The sequence below is a fragment of the Acanthopagrus latus genome, chromosome 4 (genome assembly GCF_904848185.1).
Source record: "Acanthopagrus latus isolate v.2019 chromosome 4, fAcaLat1.1, whole genome shotgun sequence".
In the NCBI taxonomy this organism is placed as follows: Eukaryota; Metazoa; Chordata; class Actinopteri; order Spariformes; family Sparidae; genus Acanthopagrus; species Acanthopagrus latus.
Window position 1 is genome coordinate 3801999 of NC_051042.1, and position 27089 is coordinate 3829087.

The 27089-nt window shown below is 43.1% G+C and overlaps 1 protein-coding gene across 1 annotated transcript; it reads right to left on the reverse strand.

The window, feature by feature from the left end:
* tnfaip8l3 (tumor necrosis factor, alpha-induced protein 8-like 3) lies at positions 1 to 26682 on the reverse strand. The gene is made up of 2 exons (XM_037096413.1): positions 26311 to 26682; positions 1 to 1102 (listed from the first exon to the last, which is right to left on the reverse strand). Exons 1-2 carry the CDS (start codon positions 26354 to 26356, stop codon positions 540 to 542), a joined length of 609 nt encoding a protein of 202 aa, XP_036952308.1. The 5' UTR covers positions 26357 to 26682; the 3' UTR covers positions 1 to 539.
* Positions 26683 to 27089: the final 407 nt, after the last annotated feature.

The window sequence follows — 27089 nt, forward strand, 5'->3', positions numbered from 1 at the left end:
TCATGTTTACAAGAAATCTTTAATAAAAGACAAGTGTTACACCCTTGTAGAGAAGTTTGACACAGATACATATTACATACCCACCATGTCATAGTTGGTCTTATATACAAACACATTATTCAAGCAAACCCCATACAAACACTTGTGCACACACGCACACACACACACACACACAAAGAGAGAGAGACTGATTACTACCACTGATTATCTTCCATATCCAAATATACCTACTGTATGTTTTTTGGCCATTGGTACAGTTCACGTTTGCACACAAAAAGGATGACTTGGGATGCTACAATGCACACAACATGATACAGGCTGTCCCAGTGTGCAGCAATGATCCACGGAATGGAAAGACAGTCTAATTCCCTCATTGAACCACAGCAGCAGGATGTTACAACTAGCGTCATGGAAATGGGTGAAGAAGAAAGAGGAAGACGAGAGCGAAAAAGAAGATAGAGCAGAGGTGAGCGGGTGAAAAGGAAATAGAAGGAGGCAGGAGAAACCAGCGAGAGGTGAAAGAGGTCAGGTGTGAGAGGTTAAAGCGTTCCTTCGTCCAGCAGTTTGTTGATGCCGTTGCAGATCTTCCTCAGAGACAGTCTGTACTCCTCTCCGTCCCCGTACAGCTCGGCCAGGAACTCCCCGTGGGCGAAATGGTTGAAAACGTGATCGATACGAGCATGTGAGCGTGCGGTCAGGTGCTGCTCGACCAGGGTGTGAAGCAGGTCCCTGCACTCCAGCAGGAGCTCTGACAGAATATTCCTGTCGAAGGTGTACTCCACCTCATAGAACGACACCGCCGTCATGGCCGCCTGGTTCATCTTCTTCTTGAAGCGCTCCACCGTGTCCAGCTCGTCGGGGCTGAACTGGTGGTTGCGGTACAGGATGCCGATCTTCAGGGCGATCTTGATGACGTCCTTGATGATCTTGTGGGCCTCCTTCTTGCTCTTGGTGAACTCCCGGCTTGTCTTGTAGAGCTCGTCCAAGATCTCGCTGCTGGTGTCGTCTGTCAGCATGTTGGCCACCACCATGGTCGCCATCTTGCTCAGGATCTTCTTCTGGGCTTGCAAGGCCAGGGAGCGCGAGTTAAAGCTCTCATGTCCTGAAGGGAGAGAAGAAGACGTGTTGTTTTTGGATTAGTACTACAGGTTGGAAGTTGATGGAATAAACAAGTACAATAATGACCCTGTTCTCAGGCTTGGCAGTAGATCAATATGATATCATGCCCTTAATTCAAGCAAAGGTATCAAGGGGTCCTGGAGCAGGCTGGATGAAGTTGACATTTCCAAGCCACACATCCAGTGAACATATGCCAGCTTCATTATTTGTAGTCTCGTTTGTGTCCAAGTGATGAATAAGTCCAATGTTTAGTCTCTTTACCAACACCTGAGGGAAAGACCTTGCATTTGGTAACCTGACAGATTAAAGGGTAACTGCATTTGTGAAAAGTGTGGTAGAAAGCCTTTTATTTTAATCTGATATATTGCCTTCAGTGATTTCCAATGACAAAACCTTTTACTGTGTGAAATTGGTGAAGCTACCCTTAACAGACAGTGTGTTACTGAGATACTGAACGATTATTTTTCATGTATTTTTTAATAAATACAGATGACAGATAATCGGAAAAACATGGAACCCTTTTCCAGAATGTCTCACTCTAATATTGTGGTATTTAACCACTGCCCCTTAAATTCCAGTCGGTGTGTTTACATGTAACAGCTGACTTTCACGTGGACAAAGCTTTCACAACTCTGTTGACTTACTGTAGTAAAAAATAAGGGTTCTTCGAGTCTCCATTTGTCATTGACTCTACTTTGTCCTTAGATAAAGAACTGTGTGCTCAAAAAGACTGAGTTTAGGTAAGTTCTCTTAGTTGTTCAGAGGAGGACTTTTTTTCTGTTACACAACTTGCTGTTGTGTAACAAGACAACTGGTAGCAGTATTAAATGCAACCTCAGTAAAAAACTGAAGGCACGGCACTGGTGCAAAACACTCTCGGATGATTCAGAGTGTTTGGCATGAACAAAGTCCAATCCATTCCAAACTTGGATCCACAGAGCTTTTACTAACTAAAAGTTTATTTGACAGAAAGCGAAATGTGTCATCATTGGAGGATTACAGATATTTTAAAAGTTACAAACTCAATTCAGCACACAGCCTGAACAGGCTGAGGAGTAGATGAAACGCGGTGAAGCCGCATTCAAAGCAGGGCGGCGTCCTTCCTGGAGTGTGGTTGGCCGACTTTGGGAGGAATGACTATCTGCTGTGGATAACATCAAACAGCTGTACACCGATAAGAACCCTTGTGCTGTCTCTCTACGTGTCCAGAGTGATCACAGTTTCACATCGTGTCCCACTGCAGTCGCAATTTATCCCAGAGGAGGACATGAAAGACTGCCCGTGTCCTCATACAGCGACGGCAGCAGCTTCACGCGTGTCTGTGTGAGAGTGTGGAGTGGGAGGATGGAAGGGGGTTTTATTTAGGTGCCACCCATCCACAAATTACACACCAGATAACTCCAATTATGATTAAAGCTTAGGAATGACACCTCACTTTTCCCTACTGAAGCCTGGGCACATTGTCAGCCTCCTCCACATGTATGTCCACAGAGAGAGGAAGAGAGAGAGAGAGAGAGAGAGAGAGAGAGAGTGGATGGGGGCGTCGTTTCTCAGTACAGAGCTGCAGATGAGCCCCGATTCAAAGAGGAACACCTGCTTTGTTGTCATTTTAATTTGATTAAAACAGACAGCTATGTGACCGTTTAGAATTCACACCATCGTCGCATCATCTGCGCGCGTGTTCCTCTTTATATGTCCACGTGTGTGTTAATTAAAATCGCACATACACAAGAGGTTGCACAACAATTGGGAGAAATCCTATCCTTGGCATTTCACGTGTTCGTCTGAAGCCAAATGACATTTCGTACGTGTAATTAGCCCACTATGACATTTACATCTAACACAGCAAATGTCTTTGTCTACATTCATTTCCCGATACATACAGTCTGATGCTTCATGAGAGTGGGGGTGAGTATGTGTAATCCAAATAAATACTAACTGCTTTCATGACAGAACATTTAATCAAGGCTTCTGATATGAGGATAAAGGATTGAAAATCAAACTTGAATAAACCTCTGATTGTGCTTTAAATTGTGGGTTAACCTGATGAAAATAGTTTTCCTTTTTTTTTTTTCTTGAGTGTCACATTCGTCATCATGAACACGCTGAACACTTTTTAATCTCTCTATAAAAGCAAGGAATCTCTGTCTGTGTGTGTATCTGTGTGTGTGTAACTGTGCCTCAAATATCTCTGCAGATCAGGATCAGACTGACCGGACATTTTCAACATGGCTGCTGCACAGTTCAAGGGTGTGCAACGTCGGATTAGTTTTGACTACAATGATACTGTTAATAAATTATTTCATAAATGCCGCTAGCATTGTCAACCATAGCCACCATAGTCACGTGCGAACCAGAGCCACTGCAGATCTCACTTTCACGACATACCTTAAGAAACAAGTGGATTTATACCTGCAGCGGCGCGAGCTAGACCGGGATTTTGCCAGCGGCTCGGTCCCCTTCTGTGCATCTAAACTGACTGTTGTAGATTAATGAGACTAAACGAGTCCGGACTGAGTCTGTTCCGGTCTGAGTAGATCCGGATACACAAGGACAACAAAGTGGAATCGGAATCTGTGGATGTTTGTGTGTAGCTAGCTGCTAGCCCACACATGAGTTGACGGACGCACCGGCAGGCCCGAAACCGGACTTATGGTAGATAATGTCCGCCACGCTTTTTCGTGAACATTACCATCACATTTGCTTTGTGTCTGGTGCAGGAAGAAACAGTAAAAACGGGCTTTTGTCACGAAAGTGTCTGCAAGCAGCAAGTTTGGTTGCTGAGGAACAGGGGAAGTTGTGGGAGGGATGCCAGCGGTGATACAGACAGCGACAGAGATTTGTGACATATAGCGTGTTTGGAGGGTATATACAGTGTGTTATGTAGTGTTTAGTGTAGTGTGTTTAGTGTGTAGTGTAGTCGTTTTTTTTTTGTGTTGTGAGTCAAAACAAGGAGGAGACTGCTGAATGTGGAACAGGCAGGAATGAGCTAAGGAGCCCTGAGCCTGAGGCATTGCCTGCATTTAAATGTAAATAGTAACATATGCACAAATTCAGCAAATTCAGCAATTTATATTTGCATTACAACTAATACAGTTGGTCCATTAAACATGTTTGTGGTTTGCACAGTAAAAAATCAAACCTTTTCCTACTCTGATTTTATGTTATTTTGTGATTTTAGGTCCATAGTGCTAATATAGTATGTCAAAATGAAAAAGTAACTGTACAGTCAGAAAATAATGACACCAAACAAGGCAAGGTAAATAGTTTTTAAGGTGAAATATAATGGTAAAATCAAAAGCAGTCAAAAACAGCCAATTATATCCCTGACGTCCCACCTTCAAACACAACCTCATTTGGCCATCCATGAAAAAAATACTTAACCTCCCTCTTTTCTATAGGAATACATGCTTCCTACAGGCAGTGCACCAGTATCTTTAATTTAGGACCCTTTTTCAGACTCAGCTCCAACTTGAACAATGTCTAAGTGCTGCTTACACAGAGATGAATGGAGAAGCAGTAAGTCAAAGACCTTCAACCTTCGACACACGTCATAAAAATCGTGCTTCAGTAGTGGTGAATATTAGCCAGTTGACTCGGATGTTGTGTTCACATTACAGCTGATCTGAGGTGAAGTCCATAAATACCTGTGACCCATGGAAGCCATATGTCAGCGGGTGTCAGTGGGTTTCTTTTCTGATTGATGTGGAAAAGGCATCATAAAGTTATGGCCAACATGTTAGCTAACAATTGCCAATTCACACTCAGATGGAAGTCTATATCCAGTTTCCCTCTAGCTCTGTTTTGGTTTCTACTGACTCCTGAGGGAAATATCTGGCTCCGTCACTGCTAAATGTTTCACTTTCTTCATCTCTTGGTTGCTAACTTTGTCCAACAGCTTTTTGGTTGTTGGGCAGGTAGTGAACAGTTTTTTTTTAAAAAAGCTTTTCCCCTGAAAACATCTGGCTGCAGCAGACAAAAACCAGATTGATGAGAGTGGTGGGACTGAACGAAAGCCTCTATGTTGCCATAAAACCAATGAACCAATGAATGAGGTTTAGAAACTGCTCTTAAAGCTACAAAATGTAAATAATGTAGCCTGGAGTGATGGATAGATAACACACACATATGCTCCACAACAGCAACACTGTGGTTTCCATGATGTTTGGATTGCAACACCAGGACATATAACTGGTTTTCATTAGGCAGATCTGTGCCTCTCATCAACAGGCTCTCTTTGTCACTGTTATTTCCTGTTTCTCTGAAGCAGCTCTTTGTTCCACTGAGCCTCTGATATTCAGAAACTGGACTGGATAGATTTCTGAAACCCTGGCACACTAGAAAAGGTGACAGCTCGCTCCATAAAGCAGGCCTTGTCAGACCCGTCGTCGTTCGGTCTATCTGGATTTGGATCCAACCAGCGTGTGTGACTTTCTCAATGAATTTCTCTTCTTTTCAGTTCAACATCTGCAGCCATCACTACAGAGATCAGTTTAACTGAAAAGAGTCCTGCACCAAAGATTTGATCTTTTCTGTTTTTAGCGCGGAGCTAAAAACGGACTAATTATTCTCCTGCCACCCCTCAACACACAGCCTGGAGCCAGTTTATGAGGACCAGCAGGTGGCTGTCGACTCACTTGCCTTGACCCCTGTCTCAAGTCTGTTTGCACATCCCAGAGTGGCGAAGAATGTAAGCAAAAATGAAGGAGTGTGGGGGGGGGAAAAAGCACTGTGAGGAATGGACGTGAGGCTGCTCGAGGTGTGAGTCAGAGTGCCGGGGAAGGAGGTGGGTGAGATTTTAGCACATACAGTAAGCGAGGATAGATGAGTAGAAGTGCACACAAGGAGACTCTGAGAAGTCCGAGCTCTCTGGTACACTCACATACAGCCTGTCACCCAGAGGCTGGGATGAGTGACATGCATGAGCCCGACTGTCAGAACCAGTTACAGACGAGTCCGAGCTGTCAGGAGAGAAAACCGTCTCTCCTCACTTATCCCCCTCCTGCTTTCACACTTCCTCTCCTGCCTGCTCATTATTTTCTCTCATCACTTCTCCTCAAGTGTGAAGGTTTCACAAAATGAAGTGGCCATTCTGCATGTGAGAGTAAGAGACTGAAAACAAACCAGTTCTCCGCCAAAGTCGGGCCAGGCGCAGCCGCCACCGGCCCATCAGAGCGGTTACATAAGAGTGTTTTGGGAGTTGGTGGAGTTTACTTTTAACGTCAGGATTAGTAAGGTGCTTGCTGCTCTCTGGCCACGGCTGTTGACCAGACAGTCTCTCTTTGTTCCGCCTGATGTTTTTAGAGTGCTGAGTCAACAGTTTCTGCTGCACTGCATCAGAACATACATCCAGTGTGGAACATGGAGAGCCGCCAATCCTGCCCTGCTCAGGGTGGCGCTCTGAAAAAAATGTCCATCTGGGCCGATTTATTTTCATTTCAGCCAGAGACACTTGTATCAATGAAAGTGGCTATTCAGCTGACGGTAATTTGACTGGCAATAAAGATTATGATAGAAATGAATCTTCCCTAAAATCGTTAGTTCGACATCTCTGTAAATATAATTATTTACTTTCCAGAACCAGAATCAACTTTATTGTCCAAAAATGTGGTTTTAAGTTTGGTTCCACTTTTCCTTCATCACTGTCCGACTCACATTTAGTTACCGTCCAGCCTCCTTCCAGCTGTTCTCATAATCTCTTCCTACAAACGTCCCCCCCCACGACTACCAGAGGATTGCTCTGTTGGTCCGTATGTATGAGCTTTCAGAAAACACACCTGCACAGTTTCATGTCTGCATCTTGCAAATTTGTGACGCTATCTGTCCACGGAGAGACAGACGGACACAAAAACCTGGTATTTAAAATCTCTTCTTCGGATGTTCCTGCTACAACAGCTGTCTCCAGGACTACGACTGTGGAGGGAGGCACCCCCTACTTCCAGCCCCCTTGCTCGCCACACCCATCTTCAAAGTTAGGCTTAATTTTGATCTCAACTACACACCTGGAAAGTTTGTGACTGTCTTGCATAGTTGACACACACATGAAAACACTTGGCCAAATACTCCAAAATTGCTCTTGTGAGTTTTCGCAGCAGCAGATGTTTCCAGGACCATGTTTGCTATGAGGGCACACGCACACAGACTCGACTATTTTGTACGTGTTGTAACACATCTGCATGGAAGCTCATATTTGTTTCTTAGTGTAATACCAACATGCGGATGCAGCCACCAGCTAGGTTAATCTACTAGCACCATCATCACTGTAGCTGAAGTACCGGTTATTAGTAACATTACAACATCACTCAGAGTGGTACAGTGGCATCAAATGCAGAAGCATAGTCCTTGTTTCTGTAGATGACAAGATGCTAAATGTACGGCTATAGCAGGAAGCCTTTTACATTAGCTTAGCACAAGGATTGGGAAAAAAAGGTGAGTAAGCTAGCTACAAAGCTCTTTAACCAACATGATGTCGTGACGGCAGCCTCACTTTGCTCAGTCTGCCCTTCTGTCCCCGCCTCCGGACACTTCATTCTCATCCCAGGTCCACAATGAATTCCTGAGTAACTTTCCAGATCTACCATCCTCCACCTGTCCACCAGATGTCCCCACAGTTTCCCCCCTAATCCTGGTCACCTGACTCCCTCATGCACGTGGTCACCTGTTCACATTCTAAAATCACTACTTGAGCAGATCACTAAAACATCATCAAGAATGTGTAATTGGTGTAAACAGTAAAATCACCACTATGACTAAGGCATGACTTGCTAATCGGGACATTTTCTGCAGCGTGCTGAGCAGCTGAGCTGTGAGACGGGTCCTGAAGCTTGTGTTGGTCTCGTTCCAGTGCGACCAGAGGAATGAGCCATTAGCAGGACCAGCAGCAAACAGCGACGAGGGCCGACTGGCCTTTACTGAGTCAACGCTGGAGGCACTTGTGGGCTTATTAGCCGGAACGCTGCAGAACACACAGTGAGTGTGTGTGAATCCATGTGTGTGTCTTTCAGAGGCTGTTGGGCTTCATGTCTCGACAGCAGAATAAACGGCTTTGAGATAAACAGAATGCAGTCATTCATTATCATAAGAAGACTGCTTGTTTACAGAGATGATTAAAGATGTTCTTCTGTGTTTAGCTTCAGCCGGTCAGGGTAATTATTCATACTGAGATCAAACATGAGCATGAAGCCTATAAAAGGAAATCAACTATATTTAGTATGTTAACAAAAGTCCAACACATTTTTTTTCTGTTCTGTGGAAAACCAGCTGTTGTGACATGTAGCTACACGTGACAAAATCAAAATGTTGAAGAATCTCATATTTATCATGTCTTAACTGGTCAATAAAGTTGAATAACTTTGGTTCAACATTCATTTTTTGGGAGAATGCTGTGGCTACGAAACTTCCCACAACCTTCCACAAGCATGAAGGTAAGTAGATAATGATTGATCCTTTAATGGTACCAAACTCTGCATGTTATAAATTGTGTGCTAGATCTGCAGAAGATTATTTAGCCATGACTTTTGAAACATGGCGATGTGGTTAGGCTACAGTGGGATTTAAAAAGGATAGTGGGTTATATATTTTTTGCTCTTTTGCTTTGATTTTTGTATATATATTTTATTATTTGGAGATGAAGTGAATGGAGTTGAAGTAAAACAAATGTAAAACTGCAAAATCTTTAAACAGAATATGAACTGAAGAAAATGAAAAGTCTAAATCAAACTACAACACAACAACAGTGAAGAAAAAACATCCTGAAATCAAAAGAACAAATGGGGAACTAAACTATCCAATGATCAAGTAAAAAAAAAACAAAAATGGTAAATGTACTTTCATGCAAATTTTCAAATGATGTTCTTTCCTGAGATTTGTTGCCTGAAGTGTTTTGAGCCGTTTGCCTCTGCAGCCACTCATGATGTTTTTGCTCTGACCCATTCAGTGCTTATGCAGGACTCCAGATCCTGACTGTATCAGGTATCTGAATCACACACACACACACACACACACACACACACACACACACACACACACACGGAGCACAATGCTGTATGAGGTTGCTAATGACAACATGTTCGTGACCAGGTCACACTCTGCACAGGTGTCATGGGACTTTCTTGTTTTTTTTTTCCCCCCAGATAGACGCGCCTCCATGTGTTGACCACAGGTGCTTGTATGTGCTCACACAACAGACGACCGTGTTGCATTGGATAAATTCTTGCCAGCTTAAAAAGACGAAAGACAAGGACAAAGAAAAACACGTATTTACTGACCTGTTAACTGCTGACCACCTGTCACTTCTTCCTCTAAACACTATCGGTCCAAACAGGAAAGGTCGCTGACAAACAGAGATGCAAAACGGCAGGACAGGTTTGGTGTGTTTGTTCCGAGTGACAAAACAATGAGCTATTGAGCTCTGCAGAGCTTCCTGGTTGCCCAGTTCTAGTCAGAATCCAGCGTTATACATTCACTTTCCATGTGCAACCTATTTTCCATTCACAGTAATAGCAGTAATGTATTTTAATACTGAACGGCTGCTCTGAAATGAGTGGTTGCCAGGCCATTCTTTGCACCCTGTAAATGCTAAAACGACAATCATTTTCCAGACATTTTCCTTTTCAGATACTCTCTTTTATAAGGGGAACAGCAGCACAGTGCTAATCCCTGTTTGCCTCGTGTGTGCTGTAAAGTTAGACTCCTGCTGTAGTTGCATACATTTTCACAGACAGACCGACTTTAAAGTTTGCCAAGTGTGCTCATACTGTAGCAGATCTAAAGTCTGACACCGATCAGCTCTGCCATTTCACAGCGAACAAACACGAGGATAACAATGCATCAATGCTCAGAATATGTCAGGGAAAATGCTCTCAGTTCAGGGGGGAGTAAACGGGGGTGACAGCTTGACTTCTTTTGCCTTGGCCTTTTCATCTGCTCTTGGTCTCCTATAAGGACTTGCTGCAGACTCACTCTGGCTGCATTTACAAGGCTTGAGGAAAACAATGGAGAGGGTCATTCAGCAACAGTAAAGGGTTTTTTAATAGCCTGCAGGGTTGGTGTTTAGCAAGGCTGAGAGGCCAGTGGACTGGAGTGGGGAGCAGAGGATGGTGTGTTGTGCCAGCTGGTACCAGAGCTTAACTAGTGGAGCTGGAGGGAGATGTATTTACTTTCCAGTGTCATTCTACAAGGACGCAAGCTTTGTGTTTGTCAGTTCGCCGTACCTACCAACAATAGGCTGTGCAAAAGAGGGAGATTTTCAGGGGTATCGGCAAATTGCCTCCCTTCAACGGATATAACCTTACTCCAAAGATTGAAAGAAAAAAAGACAGAACAGGTCGCCATTTCCAAAGCTTAATCCAGATTTTAATTATTAGATCCATGGTGGCTACGCCTGCAGCACATAATCATATCTTGGGCGGTGACTCACAGGAGCGGGACGCACCTCACGCCTCGCAAAAGTTAGCTTGCCTGTTTGGGCGCTTTCTTGGATTTTGCACATTTTTTTTTTCCATCTTTTTTACACTTTGAACAAATAACGGGTGCGACTTTAGGCGTGTCCTGTCACTAAAACTATTGTTATCATTGCTTAGCGCACTTAGCTAACACTTGTGTCAGTTATCATGATACTGCTGCAGTGATATCCCCAGGAAACTTGAGGATAGATGTCACAAAAATATCGTTATGGTGAATTCTATCGGCCACATTGTGAAAATCTGATTCGTGACAGCCCCGGTGAAGATCCATCACGATGTAGGCCTTCATACATGAAGAAACTGAGGCAGTCTTTTTTTGCTTTATGTGTCTCCTCTGCTTAATCTGGACCTGCAAAGGCTCCGTACTGGCATATTTTTGACTCCCACTGCTCTAATCAGAAGATGACTCAAACACAAACCACCCCTGCTCCCTTTCTGTCTGATGTAGAGCATGTGTATGTGTTTATATGGAGATGAAAGTCACCGGGGATCATAAAGATTTAGAAAGATATGCTTTCTACTGAGACCGAGCGAGAGAGAGGGAGACAGTGGAGAGCGTAGTGCATTAATGTGCATTATTCATGACTTGTTAAATCTGACTCGGAGCCAGTTTCCAAAGGGCACTCTGGTCATTGGCTGTGCCATTAACAGCTGCTCAGGATGTAGAGCGGCATCCAGACCTTTAGGGTTAATAAATAACTCCCTTTTAATACCTTAATGACTCTCATTTGTGTGAAGTGGGGTCATGGAGTTTAAAGTTCGTTCCCTTCTGTACATGTGGATCATTTAGTGTCTCCGGCTGAAACTGGAATGTGCAGGTTACAGCTTCCTCATGCTTTACTGGAAGAAAGTGCAACGGCAGGAAATACCGATTTATCCTCCTCGCAGCTCCCAGAGGCTCGTAAAAGGCACACTGCTGTGTAAACTCTGCGGACAAGACAAATGGATGTTATGATTTATTTGCTCTGGTAATGGTTTGTGCAGGTGTTATCTATCTCTCTCTCTGATCTGAACTTATTTGTCCTGAATGGGGAATATGGATGGGATGAGAGACTAACGAAACTACATCCTCACAAAAAACTTCTAATTGATGATAAAGTGCCTCATTCCTTTTGCTGTTAAAACGCAACAAATGTTCAGACCAGGTCTGATCCCATGAGTCACACATTATGATCTTTTTGTTGGAGGGCTGTGTGAATTGTATCCCGATAGAGGATGATGAAGAGCGAATGGCTGCAGTGGTTTCCTTTGACACAGTAATTTCGACAGATTTACATTGACTTGATGTCTCTGTTGGGTTGATGCATCAGTCAGTATCAGCTGAGTGCAGCGACATGAGAATCAGCTTGTATTTGAGCCAAGAACTAAGAAACTGTAACACAGAAATGTCAAAAGATAAAACATACATTGGAACTGTTGATTTCAGAAATGTGTTTATGTAACAAAAGAAATATTGCCTGACATATCATATATGTATCTACAGAAGCCGAGAACAGTCATGGATTTTTCTTCTTTTTTTGCACGGTTAGAAAACAACCTTTGTTACATCGAGATAATAAGTTGTTATCACGAGATAACAGTGTATAAAAATGAAGAAAAATCCATGGCCGTTCTCAGCTTCCGTATGTATCAGTAGTTACACATGTCAATCCTTTATCTTGATGTCACATATTATACTGTGTTCTAATGACATCACCACATATATTAGATAAGTGGATTATTAGTGAATTTTGCTAAAGTTGTGAATATGCAAAGCCCATTATGTTTCATATTAAGATTTAAGATACAGGTGAGAGTGCCGTTAAGCTCTGAAGTGCACGTGAGGACAACTAAGACAAACACAGTGCTTGTTGGATGCATGAACAGCATCTGAAAAACCTTTCCAATATCAGTAATCGGTACATGAAACAAACAATCCGATACTCAAGCCCACGTCATGCAGTGGTTGGCCGGATGTGGAGGGCTGTTAAAAAAATAACACGACTACATTAACCAAATTTATGTTAGCAACAGAAGGCAACACTATGAACTCCTTATAGGAAAGATTTTCCAAAAATATGCACAGTTCCCCTCATTTCTTTGCTGGTCATTTCAGCAGGAGTTTCGACTGACCTTTGACTGTGGCTGTTTGTTTTGAGCATGCTGAAGCCTGAAGAGGTAGCCGGAGGTCTGGACATTAACAAAGAATATGTTGGAATAAAAAAACCACAAAGTGAGTCTGTGACTGACTGATTGCATAATAAACCCTCAAACATTTTCTTGTCTGGTGATTATACTGGTTTAAACAAACAGTATGTGATTTCTGCCACCAGAGATTCCCCGATCAAAACAACTTACATGTAAGTAGCGTGGGATCATGGGTAGATTTGTCTTCACTGTTAACCACGACTGCAGTTAAACTGATCTACATGACTCATGCAGAAATATTCAAGTGTCATTTTCTTTACTTTTTGTCACTTCCTGGAAAAGTCCAAACGGTGGCTTTACAAGCAGTCTAAATGAAGATGGAATATGGCAACTTGGCCATCGCATTCTGGGATATTCACTGTTTATAGCTGATCAGAATTAATGGCAACGGGCAGCAAATCAAGGTTTGACTCAGCATTACTGGCAGATGCATAACAGATTAAACTCACTCAAACAAACCTGTCATGAGCCAGTTGATGAAAGTTAATGTACTTGTAATGAAGAGGTCTGTTAATACAGGACAAGACGGTGTTTGGAACTAGAAGTGTGTTTATCCTGGGACCGGTCTAATAGTCTCTGCTGTGAGTAACCGTCGAGGGAAAAGCACTTAGGAGTGTCTCTGAATCAGGAGGGACAGAGGAACAGATTGCTTCTGGCCGCCGTGCAGCCTTATTTAATGTTCCATCCTTCATCTCTTTCTTTGTCTCTTAGTTTTAATGGCCATGTCCCTGTAGAGCTGAACCAGAGAGACGAGGCGGAATGAGGCAGCAGCCGGAGACGTCTGATTGATTAATGTGCCGCTGGCTTGATCAGCTGTCACAAGGCAAAGGATGAGAGAAAGAGAAGAGAGAGAGAAAGAGAGAGAGATCAGCGATTTGACCTCCACCTTTATCTCTGCCCTTGTCTTCCTCTCCTCATCATGAGGACCAGAGACGCGGCTGGTCCGCAGAGGATGAGACATCCTGTTAGGACACAGCCGGGTGAGATCCCTGCCCTCTGACCTCTCCCCTGCTTTAAAGCTAATGTCTTCACCAGCTGTGGTTTGCTGATGTGCCATTGTTTAGCTAAGTAAAGAGCCAGGCCACAGCTCGCCGGTGAAGCGGGCATGGGAACTGGTTGGAGGCTGTCTCCCCTCTCTGCCTTCCTCCTCTGGGAGCTTCTCTGGAAAACTACTCTGCCACGAACATTCGCTGACAAATCCAGTCAGGTGGGCGTTGGTTGAGGGGAAGAAATGCTGAATTTTCTGTGTGAAGGAAAAGCAGATTTTCGAAACGTCCACTGATCATTTCGACAGCACAATAAAGACTCAAACTATAAGATAAGACTCATTGGTGGTGACACTTATTCTTCTCATCGTCGCTTGTTGTATGAAAAGGTTGTGCTGGCCTCTCCTACAGTAAGACGTGACAGACATTGGTTTCTATTTGTTTATAAAGCCCTTGACGATAACATGCATCAGACATCACTTCCTTATCAATCTGGTCCTGTCGTCATCATCTGACCCGTTCAGGGGATTGGCTCGAAGTCCTGCGTGCAAAGACAAAACTTGGGAAAACTGTTTTTTGTGTTCTCTCAACATGAATTTAAATAAAGGTCGAATGAAACAGCCATGTGTTGTGAAGTCTGTGAACCTGTTTTGTCTCGCAGGAAGTGTTTCAGCAACCACAGTGTGTCTAGAATACACTGAAGGCTCCGTGGCTGGACAGAGGACAAGGAAGCTTCACTCCATTTACAGCTGGAATCAGTCTATGGATACATCGGGATAATAAAAGACCTGATCTTGACTTTGCTTTTACACCTGGTATTAGAAATGCATTTTCCTTATCCACATTGAGACTGGATCTCTGTCCTCCAGAGGTGGTGGAAAATCAGCCCCAGACTCCTTTTACAAAATCACTTTTGTGACTTGTTGAGTTAGAGGAAACTCTATAAACTTTTTTATGTATGTGTAGCTATAGAGTCAGTTTGTCCAGGCGTGTTCTAGTAATAGCATGTAGGCTTCTCTGTGACTAACAGCTCTTACTGACATTTATTTCCTGCCCCTACTGCTTTCATATTCATGCACTTTTTTTTCTTTCTTCTTTTAGCACAAGACACATGTCTACTCTATGAATAATTAGAGGTGTGTCTCTTTCAGCCTTCTCGCTTTAATGTTAGCTAAAAACAGATATCTTTATCAATGTCAGTTTGGGCACACATGTCAGCACGTTGTTCAGATTGCGTTTACACCGAAGAGCCAAACACAAAGCGAGCCAGACGACCTCCAGATGTGGTCACACATAGCTCATCATATTTCATTTGTACTTTGCTTTAATAAGAGTTTCTACTTAACTGGATAACGTGTCCGGATACAGATCACATTTTAATACCTGGTCTAAATGAGGTATGTGGGACAACACAAGAAATCCTGTTTCATTAACATGATCAGCAGGAAATGCAGCTTAGCAAAAAAAAAAATAAAAAAAATCCTGTATTTAACCGCTTGAAAAATTATTCGACTCATAAAACGGCGGCTTTTTATCTATTTTTAGAAAGCTGGGTACAAACGTGTGGGTGTGTGGGTGGACTGTAATGATAGACTGTGAGTCTGAGGCCTAATAAAAGACAGAGGAGGAGAAAATATTGGGGGTTTTCTTACTTTATCTGCCCTGGCAAGCCGGCAGAAAGTTCCCTTAACTTCTTCCATCTGAAATAAAGAAACTAAGCTATTTCCAGACAGAGAGAGAAAGAGGGAGGAGGTGGGCCGAGCTGGCAAAATGTACATTTTCGTTTCACACCATTCAGTCAAGATTAGAATAGAAGTGAGGAAAGAGAATATATTTACTCGGAAAATGCTTTGATTGAGCGCAAATAAACAAACAGAGCCGGTCTGAATGTCTGCAGATGTGTCAGTCCGATTAGAAACAGTGTGGAGGAGTGACTGAAGTGAGGATGGAGTAGGTGGTGGTGTCTCAGAGAGAGAGAGGTGAAATCATATGTCCATACTGTGATTGTCAAAGACAGACGACATCAAGACATCTTCTCGCCATCATTCCCCCGTGGCATCATGTGCTGCTGTCTTGAAAACCGTCTGCAGCGCGTTGTCTTTGTCTGACACTCACGAAGCTCTCGTCTCTTTTTGTCTCCGTCCATTTCTCACCAGATCTACAACACTGAGCCGAGCGCCAGTGGCAAGGAAGTAAAGTGTTTTCCGGCCCTGGGTGAAACGCTCCTCTCATAGACCCCGGCCAAGTCTCAGCATGCCGTGGCATCGTTTACAAAGACACACACACGTGCACACACACACACACACACACACACACACACACACACACACACACACAAATACTCGCGTGCACAGTCATCAGAGCCTTGCCAGCCTTCCCCATAACTTTGGCCTCCTGGTTTGTTTACTAGTTCACCCACTGTAGCTGAGTTTACGTAAAGCGAGGCGCTGGGAAGCTTTGAATCACAAGAAGTCTTGTCTGTCAGTGCCCTTATATAGAGCTGAAGCCCCGCCCCCCCTGCCCCATGTACCCTCTTTACCACAGGCATCCAAAGCTCAGAGCATTTTCTCATGCTGCTGTCATGAAAAACAGAAGCATTCCCCAGATTCTATCAGCCCATAATCTGTTTCATGGGTATCTGCTGTCCTTTACGGTTCATATGAAGACTAAAGATGAAGTAATGATTTAGTTAGGATGACCGTGAGGCTTTGACAAGCATGTGTAGATCTTAACAGACGCTAAAGGGCTCACAGTGCATGTGTAAAATACAGTAGTATTTCAAGCTTTTTTTTCGAGCTTTAATTTTAATATTTAAAAGTAGAAATGTCTGTCTGAAATACTGTGTCTCTAGGAAAACATTAAGTATATGATACTTTGAACAGAGAGTGACATCACAATCCCTCTGTGTGTCTTTTAATCTGAGCCTCTCTTTTCCTTTGAGTAGCTTGACAGGATGGCTGTTCATGTGAGACCCTCTGTGTCCTCTGCGTGTCCGCATTTAACATTTCTGTCCGGTAAGTAGCTTTCTCATGCTAGAGCTAAACCTCCAGTTAATGCAGCTTTTTAAATTTAAAGATGTTTTACATGCACAAGATCATATATAACGCACCGAAGGAGAGAAAAACAATGGAAAAAGCATATATGGTCTGCTTTAAATATTTTTTTATCTCGAGTTAAGGTATTGGATTCTAACCTGCTCAAAAGGAGCCTCTTTCTATGTGAGTAATTCCATACCAGGTAAAGTCGTGTGTTTTTGGGTCAAAGGAATGAACTTATCTGGATTTACCTTATCAGATCCATGGTTCAGGTGCATTTTGTCCTGGTAGTCATTTTTTTGTAAGTGACCAAATTAATGTGCATCAATTTTTTTAAGAAAAAGTGGTACAGAGATACAGCAGCCACCCTGGGAGTGACTTCAATACGGCACGGATGTCTCAAACATAACATTCCAGTGGTAAGCGTCATGTTTTATTTCTAAATAGACAAATCGTAAAAAATTGACTATTACAGTAGATGTTTAAACTTCTCTGGAGCACAGATGAGATAAATGCTCAATGAGAAAATAACATGGAGTTCTGACTGTTCATGGAGCAAAGGTTATCCAGGCTTGGGGGCGGGGCTTCAGCTGTTGATGCTGCCACAATTAAAAGGTTGCTGCTGCTTTGATTGGCAATAAAATTGGACAGACTTTGAGCTCTGGCCTTGAAGGGCCTCACTATGCATGACACACTTTAGTGTAAAGCCAAAGTGCTGCTGCTCTCTTGGCTGCCAACCCACCACTAACTAATGACCAGGAAATAACTGTGGTTCACTCACACACATGGACACACACACACACACACACACACACACACACACACTTTAACACACACAGACACACATTTGTAGATCCGTTTCTTACTGTAAGTGAACACATTCCTTGTTTCAGCTTAACCCTCTCCACTACCAGCACTCAAATCCAAACCTTTAAGAATAACAGTGTGGATGTTTGGTTTGTGTCTGTTTCCATCACTGCCTGTGGAATAAACCCACAAATGTTAATTGCCACATTTGCTTCTTCTGTCTGTCTGTTCTGCAGCTTTCTACCTCCCCGTGGCAAATATTTTAAAAATGTGCTAAAAAGAGCTTAATGTGACACGCTGCTTCACTATCTGTTGTTGTATGTCAAGCTGAGCATACAGTATATTCTACATATTCTACTTTTTCCATCTACAACATGATATAATTGTGCTATAATCAGCACAGTTAGCTCAGTTGTGTCGAAGTTAGGCTGTGAAAAGCTTTGTGTGTAATTGCCTCCCACTCAGCCTCGTTTTCTATTGGCTTTTTTGTTGCCATAATAGGCACGTGGGAGAGGAAAAGTCTCTTTAAAATGATATGATCTGCATGGTAAAGTTATAAGAAGGTAGGCAAAGCCGCAGCAGCTTCCATAATAAGCACATCGGACCGTAACATCTAAGTGGAAACCAGAAACCAGACCTGAAACAGCAACAGTGCTACAAGGAACTTTTAACTGGTTATGAGACAGTTTCCATTTGACACTGATGCATCTGTATGACCCACATAAGCAAACATGACCATCAGAGAGAATACTGGCTACTTAGGTATAATAACTCTCGTAAATCTTAAAGGAAAAGTTCACCCAAAAATTTATAGTCAGTCATTTTTACCTTCACCTCCATACACATGGCAATGTGGGTGAAGTTTCATCATCCTTACAATTGAAAAAGCTGGGGACTTTTAAACATTTAATAAAATAACTCCATACAGCTCGTTCAGTAAAGTCCAAGTCTCAGGAAGGATCTTGAAATCTCAATAGAAATCTTCACTGTAGGGGGCGCCGCTTAGCTCAGTCGGTAGTGTGCGTGACCCACGTGCCGAGGCCCTGCAGCGGACCTGGGTTTGACTCCCAGCCCGGGTCCCTTTGCTGCATGTCACTCCCCCTCTCCTACCCTGCCTCCTGTCACACTCTTCAGCTGTCCTATCAATAATAAAGCCAGAAAAGGGCAAAAAAAATATTTAAAAAAGAAATCTTCACTGTAGCTGCTAAGCTACATGCGTTAGCGCGCAACTCATCTGAAGTGGATGCACAAGCTCGACCTCCCGTTGAGGGTGTAAATAAAGTCTTTTCAAATCAATGTTTGATCTCAGCGCTCCCGGAGACTCATGCAGCACGAGCAGAATTCTGGTAGTTAGATAAAATGATGACAGTGCTCACTGCAGCTTTTACCGCATCAGAAAAATCATAAAACATTTTTTATGTTGAGGATGACTTGAGGAGTCTCACAGTCTGAGGAAAGCAACAGGTCTGGTGGTGAGGTACTAAAACAAAGTTAACTTTTTTTTTCACCATCGTCATCTTTTGTGCACAGCAGCTGCCAGAATCAACAAAGAATGAAACTGGCTTTGCCGGAGCTTTAAATCAATGCACGTGTTGAAATAAAACATCATACTTCAGAGCCTGGATCACAGCAGATGTGCAGGATTCACAGATACCTGTACAGGCTAAATGCTGCTCTGACGCCAGCCCAGCCGTCCCAGAACACACACCCCCCTCCCTCAAACAGCTCGCCTCTCACACCAGGCGCCACTACTGACTGTTTGCTTTGCTCCAACTGGCCCTGCAGGGAAACCACAGCCCCTCTCCTCCTCCTGAGAGTGTGTCTGTGAGGCTGTGTCAAAATGCCTCTGTGGTCTAATTCCATGTTTCAGTAATGGCTCAGCCGTGGGGGAAACAATTCTCTCTCCAAATGTCCCACAAACACCATGAGATGCCACAGTATTATTGTGTCAGCGCATGCATGTGCCTAGGAGGAAGAAAGCACTCTCTCTCCCTTTCTCTCTCTCACACACACACACACACACACATACACACACACGCACACACACACACAAATACCAGTCAGGGACCTGGGAGTTTTAAGATTTGTCTTTTGCTGCAGCCAGAGGAAAATCCACTTTCTCCTGAGTCGTCTTTTCCACTTACAGCTTCACTCCTGTTTCTTTTCTTTTTTTTTTTTTTTCTCAGTTCATGTTACAATTTTCCAGAACCAGCTCCTGGTGTCTGAGTGTGTGTGTGTGTGTGTGTGTGTGTGTGTGTGTGTGTGTGTGTGTGTGTGTGTGTGTGTGTGTGTGTGTGTGTGTACTGAGCACTCTCCATCTGTGGGCCAGATTAAAGGCGGAGAGGGGAAAAAAAATCAGGGATGCATGTGTTGAGAAGAAGTGCGGGCATATTTTCAGAGCGTGTATGGGAGTGTTGCAGCGTGTGCAGGGCTGGCCCACTCTGCCTGTCGCTCATGTGAGAAGCATGTGGTCAGTCTGCCAACATGGCAAACGTGAGGCAGAAGCTCTCCTCTGATTGCCGGGTGCTCCTGGCTCGCTTTAATGCAGCGCCGATTTATTTTCTGAGATCTTTCAAGTGTTTATGGAAGTGTGGATTAGCGGCAATTAGCGGGGGCAAAAGAGCTGAAGAGTGGTCTGAATGGGAGTGAAGATCACCTGGCTGAAGACTGAACTTTCAGTTGTGTCATCAAACAACATCTGCAGCTTTTTTGTTTGTAATGGAACCACAGCAGCAGCCCTCATGCCCTTATGGATCCCACAGCTGTTATCACAACAGCCTGACAGCTTCTCTTATCAACAAGTCTGCTTTCCATAGAAAATTTGAATAAACACAAACGGCTGGAAATAGCTCCACAGATGGCAGATTGGGTTATGGTGTCGCAGTACCGTGATGAATCAGCCAAAAGTAGACTGTGGGCCGATTATTCACCAACACAATGTCACACTAATGTAACAACCAGAAGAGAATTCAAACCAGAAAGCACAAGTATCTGAAAATCCTCCTGAAGTATCATTGTTCAGTGAAAGGCCCAACAGAAAGCTGCAGTCATGCTTCTTCCGGTGAACCCCATGGGACCTTATTTTGGAAAAACTTGAAAAGAGAGACAAATGCCTTTTTGAACCCCTCCATCTTGCGTGTTCATGTCTAGATGTAGGGTGAACAGATTCTGGTTCCTGGTGTTCGGGCTACATGGCCCTTGAAATGGATGACTTTCTGACTTTCAAAGGCACATTTCAAGCCAACCGCTCCGACATTTCCGTGTTGTGCCCCTTTTCTTTATAACACGCATTAAAACAATCACTACTAGTTTGCTGATGTCTGACTAGCTGGCTAGCTAATGTTTCTGTTCTGTCCATTCCTTTCCTCCTTTGGTGCAAAAGCTGAAGTAAAGATGAAAGCTGCCCGCTGACACTTTGAAGCCAATAAAAGCTCGACTTCAGTATGAAAATATCCAGATCTCCCCTGTTATGGGGTCATGTGTACTACAGACATCCAGCGGCTGAGACGGCTAACTTCGGGTCCGGCACCAACCTAATTAATGGGAAACATGTTTTTTATAGTGTGGCTCCTCTAGACTTTCAAGATTTTATTGGACCGAGTGGCTCCAGTTATGACAGTGAAATTAGTCATTTCATTGTTCCACGTTTTAAAGACGCTTCTTTCACAACGTAAGGATGGATAAAGTATTTTTGGGCCGCAGTGTGACATTGTAATTACAAATTACAGTTTGGCCAACACAATACTGCAAATGTCCCTGTTGTGGGAGTAATAAATTATCATTTTTTTAGTATTATAAATACTGGCTTCAAAGTCTGGCACTGTTCCAGGGGGCTTAGCAACAGTCAGATCACATCGGAATTTACACCTCACAATCCAGGTCTTGTACTAAAATTACAGTATGCGGTGCTGACACTAAAATGTGATCCTCACCTCCGACGTGTCTGAAGTGATAGCTTTCCTGCTGTAAACTCTTCAGCTGCAGCATAAATTATTCAGTGCAACAACACGTCACGTGTGTTTGTTTGTTATCTCACCTCGGAAGAGAAGAAGAAAAATAAAAGAACAGATTCAGGGGAGATCTGTGAATTCTGATTAACGTGTTTATGAGAGTTCATCATGTGAGAGTCAGGCTCTGGACTGTGGAGTGAAACAGAGAATTAATGTTTTTCTATATTTGCTCCCCTGTCCTCTGTACACTTTGTTGTGTCAGAGCACAAAGACCAGCCTCAGTGCACAGGGCTCAGCTGTAACTAACTGAGAGAAATACACTTTAGACCTTACACACAAAACACAGACGCACACAAAGGTTCACATATTTTCCCGTCATCATCCAGCCATCCAGTCATGCAATGAGCATGCACTGACCATACCAAAAGCCACAAACTGATTCACCCAGCAGCCCTGTCCTTCCTTCCTGTGGTGGAGTGGAGTGGAGATGACCGCACCTCATTATGAGTCAAAGCGAGGAGGACTGTCAACACACCTGTTTGGCTGGAGGACTGTTTGAGTCACACAATAGCCTCACAATAGAGACTGAACCAAACCTATTTCCAATTTTTACCCCTACCAAACGATTTTGAGTGCCCCCTTTGCCCCTCAGAGTGGAGTTATAAGGGGTAGTGGTTGAAGTCCCCCTGAAGACCCTCATACATCATCAGAAGTCATCGGTGGTGTTTATGTCAACAGATGCGACCGGGTATTTCCCATATGTCGTCTTCAGCTGTGGTGATTTCTCCTGCTACTGCTCCCGCGGCACTCCTGGAATTATCACAATGTCATCTGCCATTTTTCCAATGAAGTTACAAAAGCACTGACACTCGCAGTGTGCTCACAATTTCATGCCATCAATCAAGTTATTAAATTCAAAAGAACACTGCTTTGTTACCTCACCACTAACATTAGCAACCCACTCCTACACTGTGAGAGAAGTAGCTGTAAAATGCTGGATACAATTTTTATTTTTTATTTTTAAATGACTCATTTTACTGTCAGAATTCGAGCCACTCGGAAAGTCTGTTTTATTCATATTCAAGTTAGAGGAAGACTCATCTAGAAGTTAGCGACTTGGCTAGACCGTGCATGCCAGTGTGTGTATATACACACACACATGCATAAGAATATCGGCTGTTATATATTGTGGAACTGTGGATCTATATATATATATATATATATATATATATATATATATATATATATATATATATATATATATATATATATATATATGTGTGTGTGTGGATGTGGATGTGGATCTCTCTCTCTCTCTCTCTCTCTCTCTCTCTCTCTCTCTATATATATATATATATATATGTGGTCAGTATATATATATATATATATATATATATATATATATATATATATATATATATATATATATATATATATATATATATATATATATATATATATATTTATCAGAGCCCATTGAGGTAACCTGTTTGTGTAATTTTGACTCTTGTTTCTGTCCAGGACCTTGCGTTCAATTGTTTTTGGATGTGCGTACTGTTACAAACCTTTTTGCATGACAATGAAAAAATGAGCTCTCTTGTCCACTCGCTCTTGTTCCAAGCATGACAGCAAAATGAAAATATGCACAAAAACACTCAAAGCAGTTTCCCTAAGATATATCAACAAAAGGTTATCCATTGCTCTATTCTATCTTCCTGTAGTAAGTCACCTATTTACAATATCCTCATGATTTAAACAGCTGGAGAGCCAACCCTGATGCTTTCTCTTGACTTTCAACATTGAAAAACACAACTTGAAGGCAGCATAGCCTCCGGCTGAGAGGACCAAGGTCAAGCACGCTCTCTGGCTTTTTTCAGAGGGCACTGTGGGAAGAATATATTCTTTTAAATGGTCTTGATGGATCACTCTTTAATTTAAGGGTGCACAGAGCACTAAGATGTCAGCCACACTCTCTTAACAACAACCACTGACAGCTCAAGGGCAGAGGAGTCACCTGAAACAAAATACCTCAATATTTACACTGTTTAACTTCAGTGCTGGAGTGCAAATTAAAAGCACAGATCAATCACATCCACAAAGCCCCTCATCCACAGTAATAAGGGTCATGTTTGTGTACGCGCTGTTTTCATAATACTTTTTGTCAGGTTTCGTTGGGCCAGTTGACCTTATAAATTGAGCAATACCAGTTTTTCTTCACTGACAGCAGACTGAAGAGTAGAATCAGCGGCTGAGCCACAGAGCGTGATGAGTTTGGAGCGTGACTCAGGCTCTCGCTGTCTCTTGACCGGGAAAAATGTCATTCCGCTTTTGCTCTCATGTCTTTTTAACACATGAGCCTACAAGAGCTACTTCCTCCACCATTACAAAGAAGCTGCTGGAAGCTTCAGCAGATTAGAGCATCTGTAGGAAAATGAGAAATGTTCCCATGATTGACCTCAGTCCCTGTCCCTGGATATCAGTGTGCCTCAGGTGAACAGGTCGAGTCCTGGCTGATGTTATGACCTGAACTGCCTCAATCAGCAGGTGATGTCATCATTTCATCTGAGATCACGTTGTCTTTTCCTGGTTTCAAGCTCTGCATTACGACAGAGTGATGTCATTTCTTAACTTGCCAGACTGACATGTTCAAGTGCTTTTGCCTGTTTTCACCCACTTATTGTCTTTAAATCTGCCTGACTGACAATTATAAGTATAAAAACCCTCATTGTGTTGATTGTCATTTTCCCTATATTATTGTTGGAATAGCAGTATTGAGTAATTTGGTCAAAAATACTTAAAAATTCAACTTTGTCCATCTCACCCATAACCCTTACAGAGCACTTCAGTGTTGTTTCAAGTGTTTTAAAACTGCACAATAAAACATTTATTTCCAGTAAACTATTGGCTGGTGTGGACGTCAAAAGACTGGATGTGTAGAAACTTAATAATAAAATAAATAAAAAAAATTATGTTGGTAAAATCGGGCATTTTTGAGGCGCTATAAAGGAGATTTCAAAATATCAAGTTATCTAACGTGTATTGCGATATAGTCAATACATCCTCATATCTAAATGGTGGAATAGGTAGAAATAGAAAATCCACTCTAAACAAACCTACAGTTGGAACATAGACAAACATCCAGTTTTAAGTTATCTGTGGTTTTGCTGAAATGAGTTAGGCAACATTTATTCTGGTGACTGGGTTGTTTTTGCTTTCACAAGGGACATGAACAACAGCCCTCTGTGTGAAAGTCCTGTTTCACCGGTCCATCCATCTGTGAGCTCCTCTCGATGCAGACTCGCCTGACTTCTTCTTTTGCTGCCATAATAAATATAACAACCACTAGAAGCCCATTAGAAGTCATAATAAGCAGCCTTCACAGTCACAGCTGGATATGGCCTGGATATATGCTGCAATATTGTTTCTAGGCCATATTGCTGAGCCCTACCTGCTGATGATGTGGGTAAAACTTGTCTGATTTGTCATATGAAGGTCCCTTTCGAATGCACCAGAAGACAGACAGACAATGGTCCAGATGGACAGACAGATGGGTAGAGTTCGACACAGCATTATTAACACACGAAGCTCGGCGGCGTCAAATAAACTGGCAAACATCCACAACAGCATCAACATTAATACATGATTACTAACTGGGGCAGCAACATGCCCTGAAAAATTATGTGAATCACTTGACACCTATAGCAGGTCTGCAGATAGCAGCCAGGGACAGTTAATACATGCGACTAATGGGGGATAATTGTGGTATTTTTAGTCCTCTGATGAAGGATTAAGTCATTTAAAGCTTCACATAAAAAGTTCCAACTCCTGATGACACACAGTGCCTGTCTTTGACTTCAGTGTGCCGCGCTGTTATGAAAACCTCCTGGAGACTCATTTGATTCATGATCTCTGAACTCGATGAAGCTTATCTTCCAGAAGGCTGTTTCATCTCCTGGCTTGAATTTTTGCACAAGATCACAGTTCAGTAAATCGCCCACACGCGCAGAAGGCTGAAAAATATCCACCAAGAGTACACTGAAGAGTAAACTTTAAGGACTGTTTGTGTGTGTGTGTGTGTGTATCGGCACGTTTCCAACCATAAACTTTCGTCTTCGCAATAAAACCTCCTAAGTCCTGTTCTCTTACACCATAAAATGGACTGAATTACAGGCGAGCACACCTTCCAATAAACTGTGGATCTGAATATTTTCTCCCTGACTGTGAGATGCACCACAGAGAAGAGGACTGAGGCATCCAGGGAGGCTGTCATCTCTCCCTCTGCCTCTATAGCTGGATGTGTTGATGAGCCGACTGGCTGCACGTGTCGGAGCTTGCCTGTTCCTGGTGGCGACTGAGCCGGTTTTCATCCGCACACTCAGCGAGGCTCCGCCAGTCGCCAGCGTCACAGTGCGCACGCATCAGAGCTCTGAGCAGCTTGACTTTGATACGCGTCAGGAATGAGCTACAGATGCTGCATGAGCTGACTCTTAAAGTTGAAAATCACGAGTTTTAAGGTTGGGGGCATTAAAGAAGAACTTAAAAAGAAGTCTACATTTTGAGAAAAATGGTTAAAGAGTTGATGAGGAAACATAATGTGCTGAGGGTCCACTGCCTCATAAAAGTGCTAGAAAACAGGCAGCAAGACCTCACAGATCCTCTATTTAAACTAATACTATGTAGAATGTATTTGCGCACCATGGTCTGGTTACCACAACATGCCACACGCAGATGTTGTTCTTCCATGAATGGTCTTGTGTCTTACCTGGAGAGAGGTCTCCGTCACTCTGCTCTCCGGAGTCTGAATCCATCTTCCCCTGCAGGAGGACACTCTGAGGCTGCAGAAGCTCTCTGATTCCTCTGTCTTCTTCTTGCCTCTCCTCTCCAAGGAGTCTTCTGATGTCTTTGCCCAGATAAATAAATTTAAAAAAATGAAAAAATGAGCTATCTCTTATATGTTCCTTCTGCTGAGCTAAACTTCCCCTCCCAGCCTGGATCACTGCAGCTGTGAGAGGATCGCTTCTAGGCTGATTTGCTGAGCTGTCCTCCTTTTTCTGCTCTCCTCTCTCTTCTACTGACTCTCACAGTTTCCCTCTTGCCTTCTCCCTCTCGTCTACTTTCTGATGCCTCCTCCCCTCGCTCACTCTTAGTTCGTCCCCCTCTCAGTTTCTCCCTCCCTTGTCCCTGCCACTCGGTCCCTCCTCCTCCTCCTCCTCCTCCTCTCATTCGGCGCTGTCACACTCAGCCTCTTCACGCTCTCTTCGCTCAAACTCTTTCTCTACCTCTTTCTGTATGCTGTAAGTGCAGTCTCTTCCTCTCTCTCTCTCTCTTCCTCCCTCCCTCCCTCTGTCTCTGAGTAAGAGTGCTGCCTGTGTTTCAGCACAGACTCATTCACTGCAACTTGAAATTCATCTCCAGCAGTAAAAATCCCATGACCCCTTGTTACTGCGTGCTATAAAATCAGTCACCTACTATCTGCGGTCACATGAAGTCAGGTGAGGTCACTGTTTTATGATCTGTGATGATCATTGAATGGATCTAACA